This window comes from Lutra lutra, chromosome 6 (genome assembly GCF_902655055.1).
Source record: "Lutra lutra chromosome 6, mLutLut1.2, whole genome shotgun sequence".
Taxonomy (NCBI): domain Eukaryota; kingdom Metazoa; phylum Chordata; class Mammalia; order Carnivora; family Mustelidae; genus Lutra; species Lutra lutra.
In genome coordinates, this window is record NC_062283.1 from 130,818,966 (window position 1) to 130,838,484 (window position 19,519).

At 37.1% G+C, this 19,519-nt stretch overlaps 1 protein-coding gene across 12 annotated transcripts in view; it reads left to right on the plus strand.

The window, feature by feature from the left end:
* Positions 1 to 19,519, plus strand: part of CEP57L1 (centrosomal protein 57 like 1) — a 71,248-nt gene that overhangs the window by 31,906 nt on the left and 19,823 nt on the right. For 5 of the 12 annotated variants that reach the window (XM_047733498.1, XM_047733500.1, XM_047733502.1 and 2 more), the window contains 2 exons: positions 17,285 to 17,367; positions 18,571 to 18,736. The exons of 2 other annotated variants lie outside the window; for them this stretch is intronic. In XM_047733498.1, the coding sequence (XP_047589454.1) occupies positions 17,365 to 17,367; positions 18,571 to 18,736 (169 nt within the window). In that variant the 5' untranslated portion in view covers positions 17,285 to 17,364. The remainder of the gene's footprint in view (positions 1 to 17,284; positions 17,368 to 18,570; positions 18,737 to 19,519) is intronic. 5 more of the 12 variants (XM_047733505.1, XM_047733496.1, XM_047733497.1 and 2 more) reach the window with 1 other exon arrangement.

Consider the following 19,519-nt stretch of genomic DNA (forward strand, 5'->3'; position numbering starts at 1 on the left):
ACGGTGGGCCCCTTCCCCAGAAGACCAGCAGAAACCCCTGCCCATATCACCAGCCAGAGAGTTCTGCAGGGCTTCATTTCTACTGGAAGTAGTAGCAGGTCTCATTTAACAAGTAGACCAGAGTACACCTAGTTGAAACATAACACCTTCTGGCCAAGGACAAAACACTGCCCATTGCAGGCAAGGAGAGCCTCTGCAGACAACCAGCCAAAAGGATAAAGCAGCCAAAATACAGCAGCAGAGTACATGCAGCAAACACTAGAAACTTCCCCTGAAACACCAGGCCCTGGACACTACATGACCTTTCCTTCATTAAGCCATTACTCTTAGGAGCAGGAAATAGAACAGGCTTTTTTAACCCACAGAAGAAGATAGAGACTTAGACAAATGCCAAGACAGAAGAATTCATCTTGAAAGAACACGATCAGTTCAAGGCCAGAGACCTAAGTGAAACAGATATAAGTAACATGCCTGATAGAGAATTTAAAGCAACAATCATAAGGATACTCTGGGCTTGAGAAAAGAGTGGAAGATTTGGGGGGTGGGTGCTTACTACAGAGATAAAAGAGTTAAAAAACAGAAATGTAAAATGCAATAACTAAAATTTGAAACAGACTTGATGCAGTGAGCACAAGGATGGAAGAAGCAGAGGAATGAGTAAGTGATATAGAAGATAAAATAATGGAAAATAATGAGGCTGAACAAAAAAGAGAACTGTGGAACATAAGAATAGACCTAGGGAATTCGGTGACTCCATCAAACGTAATAACATTCATATTAAAGGAGTCTCAGAAGAAGAAGAGAGACAGAAAGGGGGCAGAAAATTTATTTGAGGAAATAATAGCTGAAAACTTCTCTAATCTGAGGAAGGAAACATATCCAGATCCAGGAGACACAGAGGACTCCCCTCAGAATCAACAAAAGCAGGCCAACACAAAGACATAATGTAATTAAATTTGCAAAATATAAAGATAAAAAATCCTAAAAGCAGAAAGAAGTCCCTAACTTACAAAGGAGTACCCTTAAGGCTAGCTGCAGATCTCTCAACAGAAACTTGCCAAACCAGAAAGGACTGGCATGATGTAGTCAATGTGCTGAATGGGAAAAATCTGCAGCCAAGAATACTCTATCCAGCAAAACTATCATTCAAAGTAGAAAGAGAGATAAAGAGTTTCCCTGACAAACAAAAACTAAAGGAGTTCATGACCACTGAACCAACCCTACAAGAAATATTAAAGGGGACTCTCTAAGTTGAAAGGAGAGACCAAAAGTGACAAAGACTAGAAAGGAACAGGACAAATCTCCAGAAACAAAAACAAAACAAGTAATAAAATGGCACTAAATACATATCCATCAGTAACTTCTCTGAATGTAAATGGACTAAATGCTCCAACCAAAAGACATAGGTGTCAGAATGGATTATTAAAAAAAAAAAAAAAAGGCCCATCTGTATGATGCCTACAAGAGACTCATCATAGACCTGAAGACACCTGCAGATTGAAAGTGAGGGGATGGAGAAGCATTTATCATGCAAACGGATATACAAAGAAAGCTGGAATAATAATACTTCTATCAGACAAAGTAAATTTTAAACCAAAGACTAACAAGAGAGATGAAGAAGGGCACTGTCATAGTAAAAGGGACTATCCAACAAGAAGATCTAACAATTATAAATATTAACTCCCCTAACATGGAAGCACTCAAATATATAAAACAATTAATAACAAAAATAAAGGAACTAACTGATAATAATACAATAATAGTGGGGGACTTTAACACCCCCACTGACATCAACAGACAGATCATCTAAGCAGAAAATCAACAATGGCTTTGAAGACACAGTGGACCAGATGGACCTAACAGATATATTTAGAATGTTCCATCCTTACACTTTTTTTTTTCAAGTCCAGAATAGATCACATACTAGGTCACAAATCAGGCCTCAACAAGTACAAAACGATTGGGATCATACCATGCATATTTTCTGACCACAATGCTATGAAACTAGAAAGAAAACAAGAAAAAATCTGGAAAGACCACAGATACATGGAGGTTAAACAACATGATACTAAACAATGAATGGGTCTACCAGGAAATAAAAGAATGAATTTTTTTAAAAATGGGAACAAATGAAAATGAAAACACAATGTTCCAAAATCTTTGGGATTCAGCAAAAGCAGACCCAGGAGGAAAGTATATAGCAATACAGGCCTACCTCACAAAGCAAGAAAAATCTCAAACAGCCTAACTTTACACCTAAAGGAGCTAGGAAAAGAACAACAAATGAAACCTTAAAGGCAGCAGAAGAAGGGACATAATGAACATTAAAGCAGAAATAAATGATATGGAAACTGAAAAAATAATAGAACAGATCAATGAAACCAGAAGCTAGTTCTTTGAGAGGTTAGTAAAATTGATAAACGCTAGCCAGACTTACCAAAAAGAAAAGAGAAAGGACCCAGACAAAATCACAAATGAGAGAGGAGAAATAAAAGCCAACACCACAGAAATACAAACAATTATGAAAGAATATTATGAAAAACTATATGCCAACAAATTGGACAACCTAGAAAAAATGGATAAGTTCCTACAAACACGTAAGCTACCAAAACTGAAACATTAAGAAATAGAAACTTGAACAGACCAATAACCAGCAAAGAAATTGAGTCAGTAATTAAAATATCTCCCAACAAAAGTCCAGGGCCAGATGCCTTCATAGGTGAATTCTACCAAGCATTTAAAGAAGAGTTTAGGGCGCCTGGGTGGCTCAGTGGGTTGAGCCGCTGCCTTTGGCTCGGGTCGTGATCTCAGGATCCTGGGATCGAGTCCTGCATCGGGCTCTCTGCTCAGCGGGGACCTGCTTCCCTCTCTCTCTCTCTCTCTCTCTCTGCCTGCCTCTCTGTCTACTTGTGATCTCTCTCTGTCAAATAAATGAATAAAATTTTTAAAAAAGAAAGAAAGGAAGAAAGAAAGAAAGAAGAGTTAATACCTATTCTCAAACTATTCCAAAAAATAGAAGTGGAAGGAAAACTTCCAAACTCATTTTACAAGGCCAGCATTATTCTGAAATCACAACCAGAAAAAAAAAGACTCCACAAAAAAGAGAACTATAGACCAATATCCCTGATGAACATGGGTGCAAAAATTCTCAATAAAATACTAGCAAATCGAATCCAGCAGTATGTTAAATGTATCACTCACCATGATCAAGTGGGATTTATTCCTGGGCTGCAGGGGTGGCTGAATATTTGCAGATCAATCAACATGATACACCACATTAAAGAACAAAGGATAATCATATGATCTTCCCAATAGATGTAGGAAAAGCATTTGACAAAGTACAACATCCATTCATGATAAAGACCCTCAACAGAGTAGGTTTAGAGGAAACATACCCCAACATAATAAAAGTCATATTTGAAAAACCTATAGCTAATATCATCCTCAATGGGGAAAACCTGAGAGCTTTTCCTTTATGGTCAGGAGCAAGACAGGAATGTCCATTCTCCCCACTGTTATCTATTGTAGTACTGTAAGTCCTAGCCTCAGCAGTCAGACAACATGAAGAAATAAAAGACATCCAGATTAGCAATGAGGAATTCAAACTTAAACTATTTGCAGATGTCATAATATGCTATATAAAAAATCCAAAGATTCCACCAAGAAATTGTTAGAACTGATACACAAATTCAGTAAAGTCAGGATACTAAATCAATGTACAGAAATCTGTTGCATTTCTATATACCAATAATGAAGCAGCAGAAAGAGAAATCAAGGAATCAGTCCCATTTACAATTGCACCAAAAACTATAAGATGCCTAGGAATAAACCTAACCAAAGAGGTAAAATATCCATACTCTGAAAACTATAAAACACTGATGAAAGAAATTGAAGAAGACACAAAGAAGTGGAAAGACATGATCCATGTTTGTGGATCAGAAGACATGATCCATGGTTGTGGATCAGAAGAACAAATATTGTTAAATTGTCTCTATCACCCAAAGAATCTGCACATTTAATGCAATCTCTAAACAAAATACCAACAGCATTTTTCACAGAGCTAGAACAAACAATCCTACAATGTGTGTGGAACCACAAAAGACCCTGAAGAGCCAAAGCAATCTTGAAAAAGCAAAGCAAAGCTGGAGGCATCACAATTCTGGATTCAAGTTGTATTACAAAGCTATAGCGATCAAAACAGTGTGGTACTGGCACAAAAAGAGTCACAGATCAATGGAACAGGATAGAAAACCCAGGAATGAACCCACAACTATAAGGTCCGTTACTATTTGACAAAGCAGGCAAGAATATGCAATGGAAAAAAGACGGTCTCTTCAACAAATGGTGTTAGGAAGACTGGACCACTTTCTTACACCAAACACAAATATAAATTTAAAATGGATTAAAGACCTAAATGTGAGACAGGAAACCATTAAAATCCTAGAGGAGACAACAGGCAGTAACTTCTTTGACATCGGCTGTAACAACTTCTTTTTAGATATGTCTCCTGAGGCAGGAGAGACAAAAGCAAAATTAAACTATTGGGACCTCATCAAAATAAAAAGCAGTTTTCTTGTTGTTGCCCTTCCTTTTTTTCCCCTTTGTTCATGTTTCTTAAATTCCACATGAGTGAACTCATATTTGTCTTTCTCTAACTTATTTCACTCAGCATTATACTCTCTAGCTCCATCCACGTTGTTGCAAATGGCAAGATTTCGTTCTTTTTTTTTTTTAATGGCCCAGGAATTGTCCATTGTATGAATATATACCACTCTTCTTTATCCATCCATCAGTTAATGGACATTTGAGCTGTTTCCATAATTAGGCTATTGTTGATGATAGGCTATAAGCACTGGGGTTAATGTATCCCTTCAAATCAGTACTTTTGTATCCTTTAGGTAAATACCTCTGGATCATAGCATATTGCTGGATCATAGCATAGTTCTGATTTTAACTTTTTGAGGAACTTCTATACTGATTTCCACAGTGACTGTACCAGTTTGCATTCCCACTAACAGTGCACAGGGGTTTCCCTTTCTTGCCATCCCCATCTTTGCCAACATCTGTTGTTTCTTATGTTGTTGATTTTAGCCATTTTGACAGATATGAGGTGATAGCTCATTGTAGTCTTGATTTGTATATCCCTGATGATCAGTGACGTTGAGCATGTTTTCATGTGTCTGTTGACCATCAGGATGTCTTTGGGAAAATGTCTATTCATGTCTTCTACCCATCTTTCGATTGGATTATTTGTTTTGTGGGTGTTGCATTTTAGAAGCTCTTTACGTTATTTTGGATACCAACCCTTTATCAGATATGTCATTGGAAATATCTTCTCCCATTCTGTAGGTTGCCTTTTAGTTTTGTTGTTTTCTTTGCCATCCAGAAGCTTTTTATTTTGATGGGGTCCCAATAGTTTAATTTTGCTTTTGTCTCTCCTGCCTCAGGAGACATATCTAGAAAGAAGTTACTGCCTGTTGTCTCCTCTAGGATTTTAATGGTTTCCTGTCTCACATTTAGGTCTTTAATCCATTTTAAATTTATATTTGTGTTTGGTGTAAGAAAGTGGTCCAGTCTTCCTAACACCATTTGTTGAAGAGACCGTCTTTTTTCCATTGCATATTCTTGCCTGCTTTGTCAAATAGTAACGGACCTTATAGTTGTGGGTTCATTCCTGGGTTTTCTATCCTGTTCCATTGATCTGTGACTCTTTTTGTGCCAGTACCACACTGTTTTGATTGCTATAGCTTTGTAATACAACTTGAATCCAGAATTGTGATGCCTCCAGCTTTGCTTTGCTTTTTCAAGATTGCTTTGGCTCTTCAGGGTCTTTTGTGGTTCCACACACATTGTAGGATTGTTTGTTCTAGCTCTGTGAAAAATGCTGTTGGTATTTTGTTTAGAGATTGCATTAAATGTGCAGATTCTTTGGGTGATAGAGACAATTTAACAATATTTGTTCTTCTGATCCACAACCATGGAATGTCTTTCCACTTCTTTGTGTCTTCTTCAATTTCTTTCATCAGTGTTTTATAGTTTTCAGAGTATGGATATTTTACCTCTTTGGTTAGGTTTATTCCTAGGCATCTTATAGTTTTTGGTGCAATTGTAAATGGGACTGATTCCTTGATTTCTCTTTCTGCTGCTTCATTATTGGTATATAGAAATGCAACAGATTTCTGTACATTGATTTAGTATCCTGACTTTACTGAATTTGTGAATCAGTTCTAGCACTCTTAACTGATTACTGATGGTTACCAGAAAGAAAAAGAGGGGGTGATGAGTGAAATAGTTGATGGGGTGATCACTTATTGTGATGAGCACTGAGTAATATACGGAATTGTTTAATCACTAAATTCTACATGTGAAACTAATACTATATGTTAACCAACAGGAATTTAAATAAAAATTTAAAAAATATGAGTATAAAGAATGATTGATAAAAATTAATTATGAAATAAGCAAAGCAATTTTACTGGATGTAGTGCTGACTTACTGCCATATTGTTTTTTCTTCTCCTGTTTTCTCCTGTTAGTCTTTCTTCAACAGTGAGATTGCAGACTACTTGACAGCAAAAACCATGCTTGGGTGTTTCTTATTTCTACAGGGTATAGCATATAAGAGGTAGATAACTAAATATTTACTTGTCTCACTTGACTCCTTTGTTACCACTTTGTCCTGCTTTTTCCTCCCCCTTCTTTGATCTCCTTTGAAATATTTTATTCTTTCATTTGCCTTCTAAATGTTAGTGGTCTTTAGCATTCTGAGCCCCACCTTTTTCTCTCCTAAGTCTGTTATTCTACCCTCCTAAAATTTTCCCTAAATGCGTCTGTGGGGCACCACAATGGATAGGTAACAGTAGCTCTCTAATAAAGGCATTGAATCTCAGCCACTGCTTTCCTTGTACACAACACACACACACTGAAAATTGCTATTCTTTATACTGTCCTTGGGTGATCTGATTGATAACCAAATTTATGTCTCTAGATCTACCCTAGCCCGCCTGCCTTAACACTGACCGATATTTCATTCTGAGTGCTGAATAGCTTTGTCTCCAGTACCTCAAACTTGACATATCTAAAATAGAATTCATTGTTTTCCATTAGACTTGTATCTCCTTTTATATTATTTCTCATTTCCATGAATGCCATTGCCATCTCTTCACTTGCTCAAGTGAAAATTTGGGGAGCACTTTTTTATTCTTCCCTCTCCCCCATGTTCCCATTTCACATATCGAGTTGGTTCCTAAGTCCTTTCAATTATATCTTCTCAGTATCTTTTATGTTCCTCTCATCTACTCCAGTCTTAATTCAAACCTATATTTTTCTTTGTCTTATTTTTCTTTGTCTATATTTTTTCTTTGTCTTAATTGCTTCAGCAACCTCTTTGTCCCTCTGTTAATAATTTCTCCCCCACCAATCCATCTATCTCATAGCCACCTGAATAATCTTGTCAGAACGTAAACATGATCATGTTATTTTCCTTTATATCCTTCATTAGCTCCCCATTGCCTGATCCTATGGAAGACAGACTCTCAGTGTGATGTACAAAGTCCTTTATGGTTTGGCCCTTACATACCTTTTTAGCCATCTCTTACTGCTAGCATTTATTCACTGTGCTCCAGTCAAATTCACTAGAGTCTGTCATGTCCCTCAATGATTTTATATCCTATCTGACTAAATATTTCCAAATTTCGTGTTCCTGTTAGCCTCTTGTTTGCTTGTTTTGGTCTCTGTCTTTTCATATCTTTCCTCAGTGTCTGGTAAGGCTTGATTAAACAACTTAAATCTCAGAGTCAGATACTGAAAAACTGATTGGAAACTCCAAATCCATCCAATCCATTTATTTTATAATCCTTAGTATCTATGTTAACTTGGACTAGTCATATTCCCTTCATCAGGATATTCCCATCTCCACTTGGATATAATCTAGACTACCAGTGTTCTGAGAACTGGAATGTTCCTGCCTGGAGTCAGGTGCCACCCTCACCTATGCTGGGAGTCCCTCAATTCAGACAGAGACACTCTGTCATTCCCTTCTAGAAAACATAAAACAAAAGTTCTAGTCTTCTTCCCAGATTGGGGTAAAGCAGTCTTCTGACTTCATAGAGAGACGAAGAGAGTTTGGGCATACAATTTACTAATGTAAACTTTCATACTGTTTTCTAGTGTTTGGCTCTAAACTCTTACCTTACAGAGGTGCAGCTTTGTCCCAAGCCTTTTGGAGGTTTTGCAGAGTAAACTTAAAAGTCACTTTTCTTCCTTGGGTTAGAAGACTGCCTTTTTTACATTAGCTCATTCTGTTACTATTTGTACATCTGTTTTTGATTTTTCCAGAGTTTTGTTGTTGTCCTTGCAGGTTGATACCTTTTTTTTAAAAAAGTGTTTTAGTATTATTTTAGTGTGTTTCCAAGAGGGAACAAATTAGTGTGTATGTCCACTCTGGCATATTTACCTAAACTCCTCTTTCAAAGCTGTAATTCTAAATTAGTTCTGGCTTTTCTTATTTCTCCATCGATCAGGAAGAGTTAGGTAATATCTTTTGTATTCCCATGGCACTCTGTGTACGCTTTTGTAATGGAACTGATCCCATTCAGTCATATCTTATTTTTTTTTAAAGAATTTTTTTTCTTTTTTTTTTTAAGATTTTTTTTTTTTTTAATTTATTTGACAGACAGATCACAAGGAGGCAGAGAGGCAGGCAGAGAGAGAGAGGAGGAGGAGGCAGGCTCCCCGCTGAGCAGAGAGCCCGATGCGGTCCTCGATCCCAGGACCCTGGGATCATGACCTGAGCCGAAGGCAGAGGCTTTAACTATTGAGCCACCCAGGCGCCCCAGTCATATCTTATTTTTAACCTGTTTTCTCCCCTACCACATATTGTTAGGCAACTAATCTACAGAATTTTTTCATCTGGGAAAACCGAATCTCTGTAACTCCCCATTTACCCTTCCACCATTCTGCTTTCTGTTAATATGAACTGGACTACTCCCGATACCACTTATAAGGGAATCATACATTATTTTGTCTTTTTGGTTGGTGTATTTCACTTAGCATGATGTCCTTAGTGTTTATCCATGTTTCAGTGTGTTTTAAAATTTCTCTTAAGGCCGAATTATATTCCATTATATGTATATACATTTTGTTTATCTATTGATGGATATTTGGGTGGCTTCCACCTTTTGTCTATTGTGAATGATGCCATTAGGGGCATGGATATGCAGATATTTTCTCAGTTCTGCTTTCTTCAGGATATACTGAGAAATGTCATTGTCTTTTAAGAATTTTGACTTTTCTTGGGGCACCTGAGTGGCTCATAATGACTGAGCCTCTGCCTTCAGCTCAGGTCATGATCCCAGAGTCCTGGGATGGAGCCCCGCATTGGGCTCTCTGCTCAGCAGGGAGTCAGCTTTCCCCTCTCTCTCTGCCTGCCTCTCTGCCTACTTGTGATCTCTCTGTCAAATAAATAAATAAAATCTTTAAAAAAAAACGAAACAAAACTGTTTGGTCTAAAGCATTTAGCATCTCTTAAATATGTCTGAAGTTGTTACATTTTCAAGCCGCATGGCAGATTAGATGTTCAGAGAAACCTCTGTTAAAGAACACAGAAATGCTGTATAAAATGTTACAACAACTTTTGAAAGGCATGACTGAGTTGGAAGCGATGTAAGAGGGGATATAGGAGGCTGTATGTAATGAGAAAACCCAGTTCCACAGAGATAAATGAGCCCTAGAGCCCATTTTATCCCTGAGGACACCTTCTGTGATCCTTAATGGCCCAGAACCTGGGCATTAAGGAGGTATTTCTGCTTGCAATGGGGCGAGGGATAAATTCTGATGGGCATGCTCATAAGTTTGGACACTGCAGTGTAAAAAGCTGGCATCCCCAAAGGATAAAACCTTCTATTAATGACAGGAAAATAACCTGCTCTTCAGAATGACACTTTATTTTATCTTTGGCTTTGGATGAAGTGGACAAAAGAATCTTTTCTAATCACATGTGGGATTGGACTTGGAATTCATCCTGCACCAAAAAACAAAACAAAACCTCAATATAAAAGTTATTGAATGGCGCCTTGAGTTTGGGGTGCCCTATGGACCTAGCAGAAACAAATAGAAATCTTCTCTGAAGAAAATTGCTTTAAATACTGGTTTTGAAGTATTTTCCTAGTTAAAGGTCCAAGTATACACATTTATTAGCAACTATTCTTGGGATCAATACATGTAGAAGGGAGAAGAAGGAAGCACTGTTAGGCAGAGAAGTCCAGCTTCAGTGAAGACCCAACTAAGGTTTCACTGCTACTATAGGGAGCTCTGGAGATGGGTGATCCTTCGTTGTTGACTTGACTTGGAACAAGAGGGTCAGGCATTTTTACCCTCGTTGGATGTGGACTGCCCCTGGAAGGAGACTTGACCTTAGATGAGACAGTATTCTCTAGACAAAGCAATCCCCAAAGAGGGCCAGCAGCCAAGAGCCACTTTCTGGCAGCTTTCCCAGGAACTGGGAAAAGTTCACATTCCTGAAAGGGAATCCAGGCAGTGCATCATAATGTCCATCACAATGAGCAAAGAAAACTTGTAGGTGAATATAACAAACACTGACTTTATAAATCAAAGCAATATTGTCTAATTTGTGTAGTTAAAATAAAAATAAAACTAAAAATTTCAGAACCATAGTATTATATGAGTCTGGAGGGGAGTGATGGGAATTAATGCCTTCTAGGATCTATGATCTCTGATAGAATACTATACAGAAGTGAAAATGAAGACCATACAGCTTCATGTTCCAACATAAATACCAAGATATTTTGAATGAAAAAAGTATGGTTCCACTTGTAGAAAGTTTAAAAACCATCAACACCAAACAATATATTGGTAAGGATGCATACAAATATGACTAAACTTAACAGACATTAAAATGAGTAACACAAAAGTCAATGCAAGAAATGGCGAAGACACAGAGAGGGCTTCAACAGCACTGTCACACTATTTCTTAATCTAGGTGTAGATACACAAAAGTTTGTTTTGTTATAATTCCTTTAACTATACGTGTATGTATTATGTATATGGTAAATTATTTTTTAAATCTATTAAGTTATTAAGAAGAAAGGAATCTGCTGGTCTTGGTGACCAGAACATGCTAAAGTTATCTCCTAAATTAGAATTCAGCTGTGCTAATCTGGATCTAGTCCATTCTACTGAGATTTAATCAGAAATAAGTTATCAGTTATATGATTGAGTCATCTCTATTTGATTTATCAATTTTGCCCTCAGTTAGGGGATGGGATTACTCTTTTACAGGCTTTTCGGATACAGGGATGAAATTTGAAGTTTGAAAATGATCCTAAATTCTGCAGCAAGTTTTTGTTAGATGAATTCAATATGTAATATAATAGTTATCACAGTCAATATTCAATGCAACCTCTCTATCAATAAGTATAGAAGCCCTACTTTTTTCCTCGCAAAATCTGTTTAATCTGTAAGAAATGGAGATAGCAACTTTGAATTCAGCACGAGGATAGTGAGTTCTATCTCTCTGGAGTTCTATAGCAGAGCTTAGATGACTTGTTAAAGATAGTGTGAGAATAAGTTTGTGAAATTTCATTTAGAGAATAGATGGCCTCTAAGATGCTCTTTAGGCTTTGCCAAGATTACATGATTCTATGCATGATTCAGTGTTTCTTAAACATCCCATTTTTCTCCAGAAGGCATTTTCCTGATGACACTCCATTACGGTAGTTTCTGTTTAGATAAATATAAATAAACAGAGTCCTTAAGAGAGAATATTTTTCTTGCACTCCATGGATTTTGGAGTGCAGGAAACTTGAGCTATGTGATTAGTGATTAGTTAGTGTCTCTGGACTTTGGCTTCTACATCTATAAAACAGGAAGATTGCAGCTGATCTAAATTTTAAATGGATATATGAAATTTCCCTGTCAATTCTAGAACTCCCAAATATTTATGACTTATACAGATTTATGGTACCATGAACTTCTCAAAACATTTTGAATATAGTCCCCATTGTTTCAAACTAAATAACTTGAAATATATCCTTTGTCACCTCTTAATACGTTTTGGAGGAAAGTGTAGATAATGTTTTTTAAAAACCAAACTCTAGGGGTGCCTGGGTGGCTCAGTCAGTTAAGTGTCTGCCTTCAGCTGAGGTCATTTCAGGATCCTGGAATTGAGGCCCATATCAGGTTTCCTGGTCAGTGAGGAGTCTGCTTCTACCACTCCCTATCCCCATGCTCTCTCTTTTTCTCTCTCAAATAAATAAATAAAATCCTAAAAAAAAAAAAAATTCTATATTTCACTGTATTTTAAAGTTGCCTGAATTTGATTGTACCTTAACCTTCAGATTAGTTATTTATATGTTCCTGTATTTATGTCCCTGTAATTCAAATGTGTCATATTTTTCTAATTTTACAGTGCTGTGGTTTTTTCAATGACACTTAAATTCTTTTTTTTTATTATGTTATGTTAGTCACCATATAGTACATCATTAGTTTTTGATGTAGTGTTCCATGATTCATTGTTTGCTTTTAATACCAAGTGCTCCATGCAGTAAGTGCCCTCCTTAATACTGATTACTGGGTTAACCCATCTCCCCATCCCTGTCCCCTCTAAAACCTTCAGTTTGTTTCTCAGAGTCCGTAGTCTCTCATGGTTCATCTTCCCCTCCGATTCCCCCCCCCCTTCATTTTTCCCTTCCTTCTCCTAATTTCCTCCATGCTATTCCTTATGTTCCACAAATAAGTGAAACCGTATGATAATTGACTTTCTCTGATTGACTTATTTCACTTAGCATAATCCCCAGTCCCATCTATATTGATGTAAATATCAAATGATGAGTGTTCATCATTTCTGATAGCTAAGTAGTATTCCATTGTGTATATAGACCACATCTTCTTTATCCATTTGTCTGTTGAAGGGCATCTCTTCTCTTTCCACTGGCTATTGTGGACATTTCTGGATGAACACTGGGGTGCAGTGGCCCATCTTTTCACTAAATCTGTGTCTTTGGGGTAAATACCCAGTAGTGCATTTGCTGGGTTATAGGGTAGCTCTATTTTTAATTTTTTGAGGAACCTCCCCACTATTTTCCAAAGTTGCTATACCAACTTGCATTCCCACCAACAGTGTAAGAGGGTTCCCCTTTCTCCACAACCTCTCCAACATTTGTTGTTTCTTGCCTTGTCAATTTTTGCCATTCTAACTGGTGTGAGGTGGTATCTCATTGTAGTTTTGATTTGAATTTCCCTGATGGCTAATGATGATGAACGTTTTTTTCATGTGTCTGTTAGACATTTGTGTGTCTTCTTTTGAGAAGTGTCTGTTTATGCCTTCTGCCCATTTTTTGACTTGATTATTTGTTTTTGGGGTTTGAATTTGAGAAGTTCTTTATAGATCTTGGATATCAACCCTGTTTGTAGTGTCATTTGCAAATATCTTCTCCCATTCTGTGGGTTGCCTCTTTGTTTTGTTGACTCTTTCCTTTGTTGTGCAGAAGTTTTTTATTTTGATGAAGTCCTAGAAGTTCCTTTTTGTTTTTGTCTCCCTTGCCTTTGGAGATGAATGACATTTTATTTCTTAACTCTACAGCATTATTCTTTCACTTTTAATATAAACTATTGAGGAAATAAATAGTTTATAATATTTTAGGTAAAAATGCTAGTATTTGGGCCAGAAACTAATACAAATGCATATACATTAAATGAATATGAGTCAAAAGCATGATTTTAGTTTTATTCTCCCATTTGATTATGCTGGGGCATTTTTAATCATTTTAAATTATTGCATACAGGATAGCACATTAACAATTTCCTATTCAATTTATTAAGCTTAAGAAATTACTAAAGGTAAGTTATAGGGGGAAAATAAATCAAGGTAGGGTTACGTAATTGTTTCCCATCAAGTAGGAAACTCTAAATTGCAAATAGCTTTATTATGTCCTCTAAATAGCGTAAACCTTAGGCATCTGTTGTTACGTCCACTATTCCTGTGTTTCATTCACTGTGAAACAAAGGTGTAAGTCGCAGTCAGTATATTAGTTTGCTAGGGCTTCCAAAACAAATACCACAGACTGGGTGGCTTAAGCAACAGAAAATTTATTTCTCACAGTTCTGGAGGCTACAAGTCCAAGCTCAAGATGTCAGTAGATTTTGTTTTTTCTAAGGACTCTCTCCTTGGCTTGCAGATGGTTGTCTTCCCACTGTGTCTTCACTTGATCTTTTCCAGATCCCTGGTACATAATTTGTATGTCCAAATTTCCTCTTTTTCCAAGGACACCAGTTAGATTGGATTAGAGCCCATCCTAAGAGTCTTGTTTAAACTTAATCACCTTTTTAAGGCCCTATCTCTAAACATTGTCAGTCTAAAATACTGGAAGTTAGAGCGTCAACATATGAGTTTTGGGGGAATAATGAATTCAGTCAGTGAAATTGTATGTAATGTACTTTGCTGCCACAGAAGTTTTCAAGAATGAAAAGTATTGATTCTGTGCAAATGAATGATGGATACAGTTGTTTGCACTGTGACTTTTAGCAAGTTAGCTCACAGTATGGATGACATGACACAGTTTATGAGTCTTGGGTCATTTTAAGCCAGATAATTGCAAAAGGACATCCTAATTTGAATAAAATTTCTGTCTTTTGCTGGTTTCTCTTCTTCTACTTGTTCTTTTAGTATGAGGCCTTTGGAACTGTCTTCAGTTCTTACATTATACCATCAGTGGTCTCTTCCTTTTCAAATATCAGTTGCCTTTTTTTTTTTAATTTGAACTACTCCCTCCTTGTAACAGCCTTCTTTCTCTATTTCTTTTCTTGTTTTGATTTTTTTTTAAGATTTTATTTATTTATTTGAGAGAGAGAGAGTGAGAGAGAGCATGAGAGGGGTGAGGGTCAGAGGGAGAAGCAGACTCCCCTCTGAGCAGGAAGCCTGATGAGGGACTTGATCCCAGGACTTCAGGATCATGACCTGGGCTGAAGGCAGTTGCTTAACCAACTGAGCTACCCAGGTGCCCCTCTTCTCTTTATTTATGACGTCACACTTTTCTGGTTCTTTTCTGTCACAGGTTTCTCTTTCTCTTGTTTTCCTTCCTTACCTGAAATCTTTTCTATTAATACTCTTACTTTTAGGTGACTTCTTTTCTCTGTGGTTTTCCATACCATCCATATGCTGACAATGCCGTTCTTTATATTTCTATACTAGATCTCTCCTCCAAGCTTTAGACTCTTCTAACAAACTACCTATTTCATAACTTAACTCGGATGTCTCACACTTAGACTGGTGTTTGACACATGTCAGTACTATGTGAGTAGTCTTGGTCTTTGTTTTTTTAATGAATGGCACTATCATCTACCCAGTTATTTAAGCTGGAAAACTCAATTTCTTCCTTTTCTTCTCCTCTTAATCTTCAAGATGAATCTGTACACTCTCTTCATCTCCATTGTCACCACCCTAATCCAAATGCAGCGTCATCTCACACCTAGCTAACTGCAAATGTCCCCAAACTATGGGCTGTTAAATATAGTGATTAAGAACCCAGGCTTTGGAATTGAACGGGCTAGTTTTAATTCCTGGTTCCACCACTTGCAAGTTGTAATACCTTGAGTAACCTCTCTGCTTCTATTTCTTCATTTACAAAATGAGAATAATAATAATAGTAATAATAATAATAGAGCAGTGTGAGAAACAGAGAGTACCCTATTCCTAGAACCCATTGTAGTATCTCTGACTGTCTCCTAGTGCTGTCTCCCTAACAGTCCTATGGGATTATGCAGAGATGATGGCACAGTCAGCCACTAGCCAGAATAGACACTGGTTGTTAAAAAATGACCATTTTGGAACAATTGTTTCCCTCAAGAACAAGTAAAAATGGTTTTCAGTACAATATTTGTGTCTGACAGAGTTTTTGGGGGGCGGGGGGGGTAATTTCTTTTTGTAGTGGCTCCTTAGCTGCATCCCACAAAGATGTCTTAATTTTATGTATTATAGAGAGAAATGGATTATATCCCTGGTTATTTACAAGCTGTCAGTAATGGTTCTAGTTATAACTTGAATTTCCCTAAGCTTTGCTAGGCTGTTGATGCAAATGAGACCCACGTTTCACAGCCTTTTGCCCCCATTTGCAAATCCTCTGAAGTGTTCCACAGGATTTTCTGAGGTTTTTTCAATGACCTACAGCTAGGCTCCACACCAGATTGGTCAGAATCCTTGGAGGTTGGGGCTTAAGCACCTCTCTACTTTGAGAAATTTTTTCTCTAGAAATTTTTGTCGTACATGCCCGTGAATATGTATGTCCCTTCCAGCTGCTCCCTTTCTTGCTGAATGGTACTAACAATGCACCAGAGCCCTCAAAACATCAAAACTGTTGTTCGTGATCTCTAGCAATTTTCCTCTTTATTGGAATATACCGTTCTACCCAAGGCAGGACAGCTAATGTCCCAACCTTTTATAGAGATATTGTTGAAATATTTCTCAGTTTTTTACTTATAGTCCTCCCCCTTCCCCACACCCACGTGTGAGTCCATGAGACTGGGTTAGAGATGAATTAGAATGACCATGTCTGTGCTTTACTCAAAATTACTCCTCCCTTCCTCCCATCAAGTAAGGCTTTGACTTTGGATCAAGCTTTCTGTACTTCTTTCCTCTTCCTTCAGAGTGAGTTTTTCTCTTAGAATGCCACAGTTCTTTATGGGTATAAACTTCTGCTGGGTTTATGCACTTGTTTGTAACTTAGACTAGATTGTAAGGGATAAGCTAGGACGTTTATTACCGTGACAGCCACTGGGCATCATTGTGTGTCTTCTCTCATTTCTATACTGTTTTCCTTTCTTTTTCTTCACCTACCGGTAGGTTGTTATTCTGCTTATCCCCACTTTGAGATGTGTTTACACATTTAAATAAATTTTAGTTTTAATTTTTAATTTACTGGCATCTTCTAAGTAGTCATTTACATTAAAAACTTCAAATTTGAATTTGTTTTTTAACTGGTACAAAATTTAGTTTGTGAAATAAGTACTGTATTTGGTAAAGAGGAAGCAGAGTCCTCCCCAAGGACCTCAGGATACAGTGACTAATGGCAAAACTTCATTCTTTTTATTAGAGAAACTCACCAAGAGCCAAAAACTGAGATATCTTGAATAATTGCAAGGCTCTTGGGATAGCTTCAGCCACACACCCTCTCTCTGATGTACAGCCATATTCAGAACTTCTGTACTTTGGGATCCTACCTCTATTTCATTGTGAGCCAGCTGTGACTAACTTTGCTTTCTTATTTTTTGAGGGAACAGCAACTTAGATAGATGCAGTCTCCCATGGGGAGCACACAATATCTGAGCAGCAACAACCTGGAGGGATGGAGACATGGTTAGTAAATGGTAGCTGATACTAATAACAATAGCAAAAAATGATTGCTTCTCAAGAGCAAAGAGCATCAAATATTCTAGCAAAGCCTCCTAGGCTATTTAACCTTTATTTATTTTATTAAAAATTTATTTACTTATTTTATAGGCAGAGAGTGTGTGCGTGAACTTGGGGAGGGACAGAAAGGGGAAGGAGAGGGAAGGGATCTCAAGCAGACTTCCTGCTGCGCATGGAGCCCAACGCAGGGCTCTATCTCACGACCCCGAGATCATGACCTGAGCCAAACTCAGGAGTCATTTGCTTAACTGACTAAGCCACCCAGGTGCCCCTTTTCTAAAGTATTTAAATTACAGAAAGGACAATAAGTGATTTGGGGGAAATTAGATAGGAAATTGCCTGCTAAAATGGTTAAAAGAGCTCTCCTAAAAAATAAAACATTAAAATTAAATAAAACCAGAATGACAAAGCTATTTTAGATTCTTCAGATTGAGAACCATCTAAGCTATGATTAGAATGCTGGTGCATTGGGGCGCCTGGGTGGCTCAGTTGGTTAAGTATCCAACTCTTGATCTCTGCTCAGTTCTTAATCTTACCACCTGAGTTTGAGTCCCATACTGGGTTCCATGCAGGGTCTAGAGCCTACTTAAAAAAAGAAAATACTGGCACATTAAGTGAAGTCGTGTCATACTCAGTGATTAGATTCAGAGATTGATATATCCAAATTACCCTTGAAAATCCCTTAGGAAGCCAGTACATTGGAATTCAATAATCTGTCTTTGAGAATTGGATTATATGGGTGGCTTGTGTTTCAAAGCTATGTTGCCTTTTAGAATATGGACCTTCCCTGAGAACCCTAGAGTCACACTGTTTGTAGAGAGGTGCTTGGATGACGAGAGGTATATGAACTTATGATCAACTGAATAACCCGCAAATTCACACCACCCATATAATTAATGCTCACTCCAGAGCATATGCTCACTGAAAATCAGGCAGAATTGTCCATACTATTTATACAGTAAATAATAATTTTTCTCTCTCGTACTGATGAGCTTATTATAGTTGAATTTGTGACAATTAACCTCATAAAGAAATAACACCACAGTATATGATTATGTATTAAGTTTCACCTAAATTTTTGTCTAATATTTTTGTCATTTAAATAGGAAAGAATGATGCTATACTATACTATTCCTTTGTTCTCTACAGATAATGGATTCTGAATTAATGCACAGTATAGTAGGAAGCTATCATAAACCTCCAGAAAGAGTGTTTATTCCATCATTTACCCAGAATGATGCAGCATCTCAGACTCACCACTCCACAAACTTAGAAGCCACCTCTCCTAAAATGCTTCATAGTCCAAACAGCCAAGGTAATTCTAATATGAAGTCATATTTAAAATTAGGGGAATGATATGAAATATGTTATATAAAACTTTACATTTTTATGTAGAAAAAAGTATGATTGTTTAATCTTAATAAAACTATTAGTTTTGACTCTGTTGCTTAAAGTTTCTATAAACATAGATAAGTTATTTAACATTTTTTTTCAAAGATATTATTTATTTATTTGTTAGAGAGAGGGAGAGAGAGAGAGCACGAGCACAGGCAGACAGAGTGGTAGGCAGAGGCAGAGTGGTAGGCAGAGGCAAAGGCAAGCTCCCTTCCAAGCAAGGAGCCCGATGTGGGACTCATTCCCACGATGCTGGGATCATGACCTGAGCCGAAGGCAGCCGCTCGACCAACTGAGCCACCCAGGCGACCCAAGTTATTTAACATTTTTTATTTTGGCTTCTTCAGCTGTAAGATAAAGATTAACCAGCTAGACACATAATTATAATTTTATCCTAAAAAAATCATGAGAAAATAGGAAAATACTTTTTGAAGAATCCAAGGTCAGATTTGGAATCTTTCTAAACTAGATGATTAGAATATTGGTGAGTTAAGTAAAGTTATATCTTATTCAAGGATTAAATTCAGAAATTGCCTACTTTCAAAATTATGCTTGACATTGGAGTAACTATGAAATAAAAGTATTGTAACTTTTAAAATAAAAACTTAGGAGGATATCAGAATTGAATTAGGAAAACATACCTATGCCATATGAATTACCTTCTAAAACACTGGTTATTACCTTTTTAAAAAATACTCTTTAA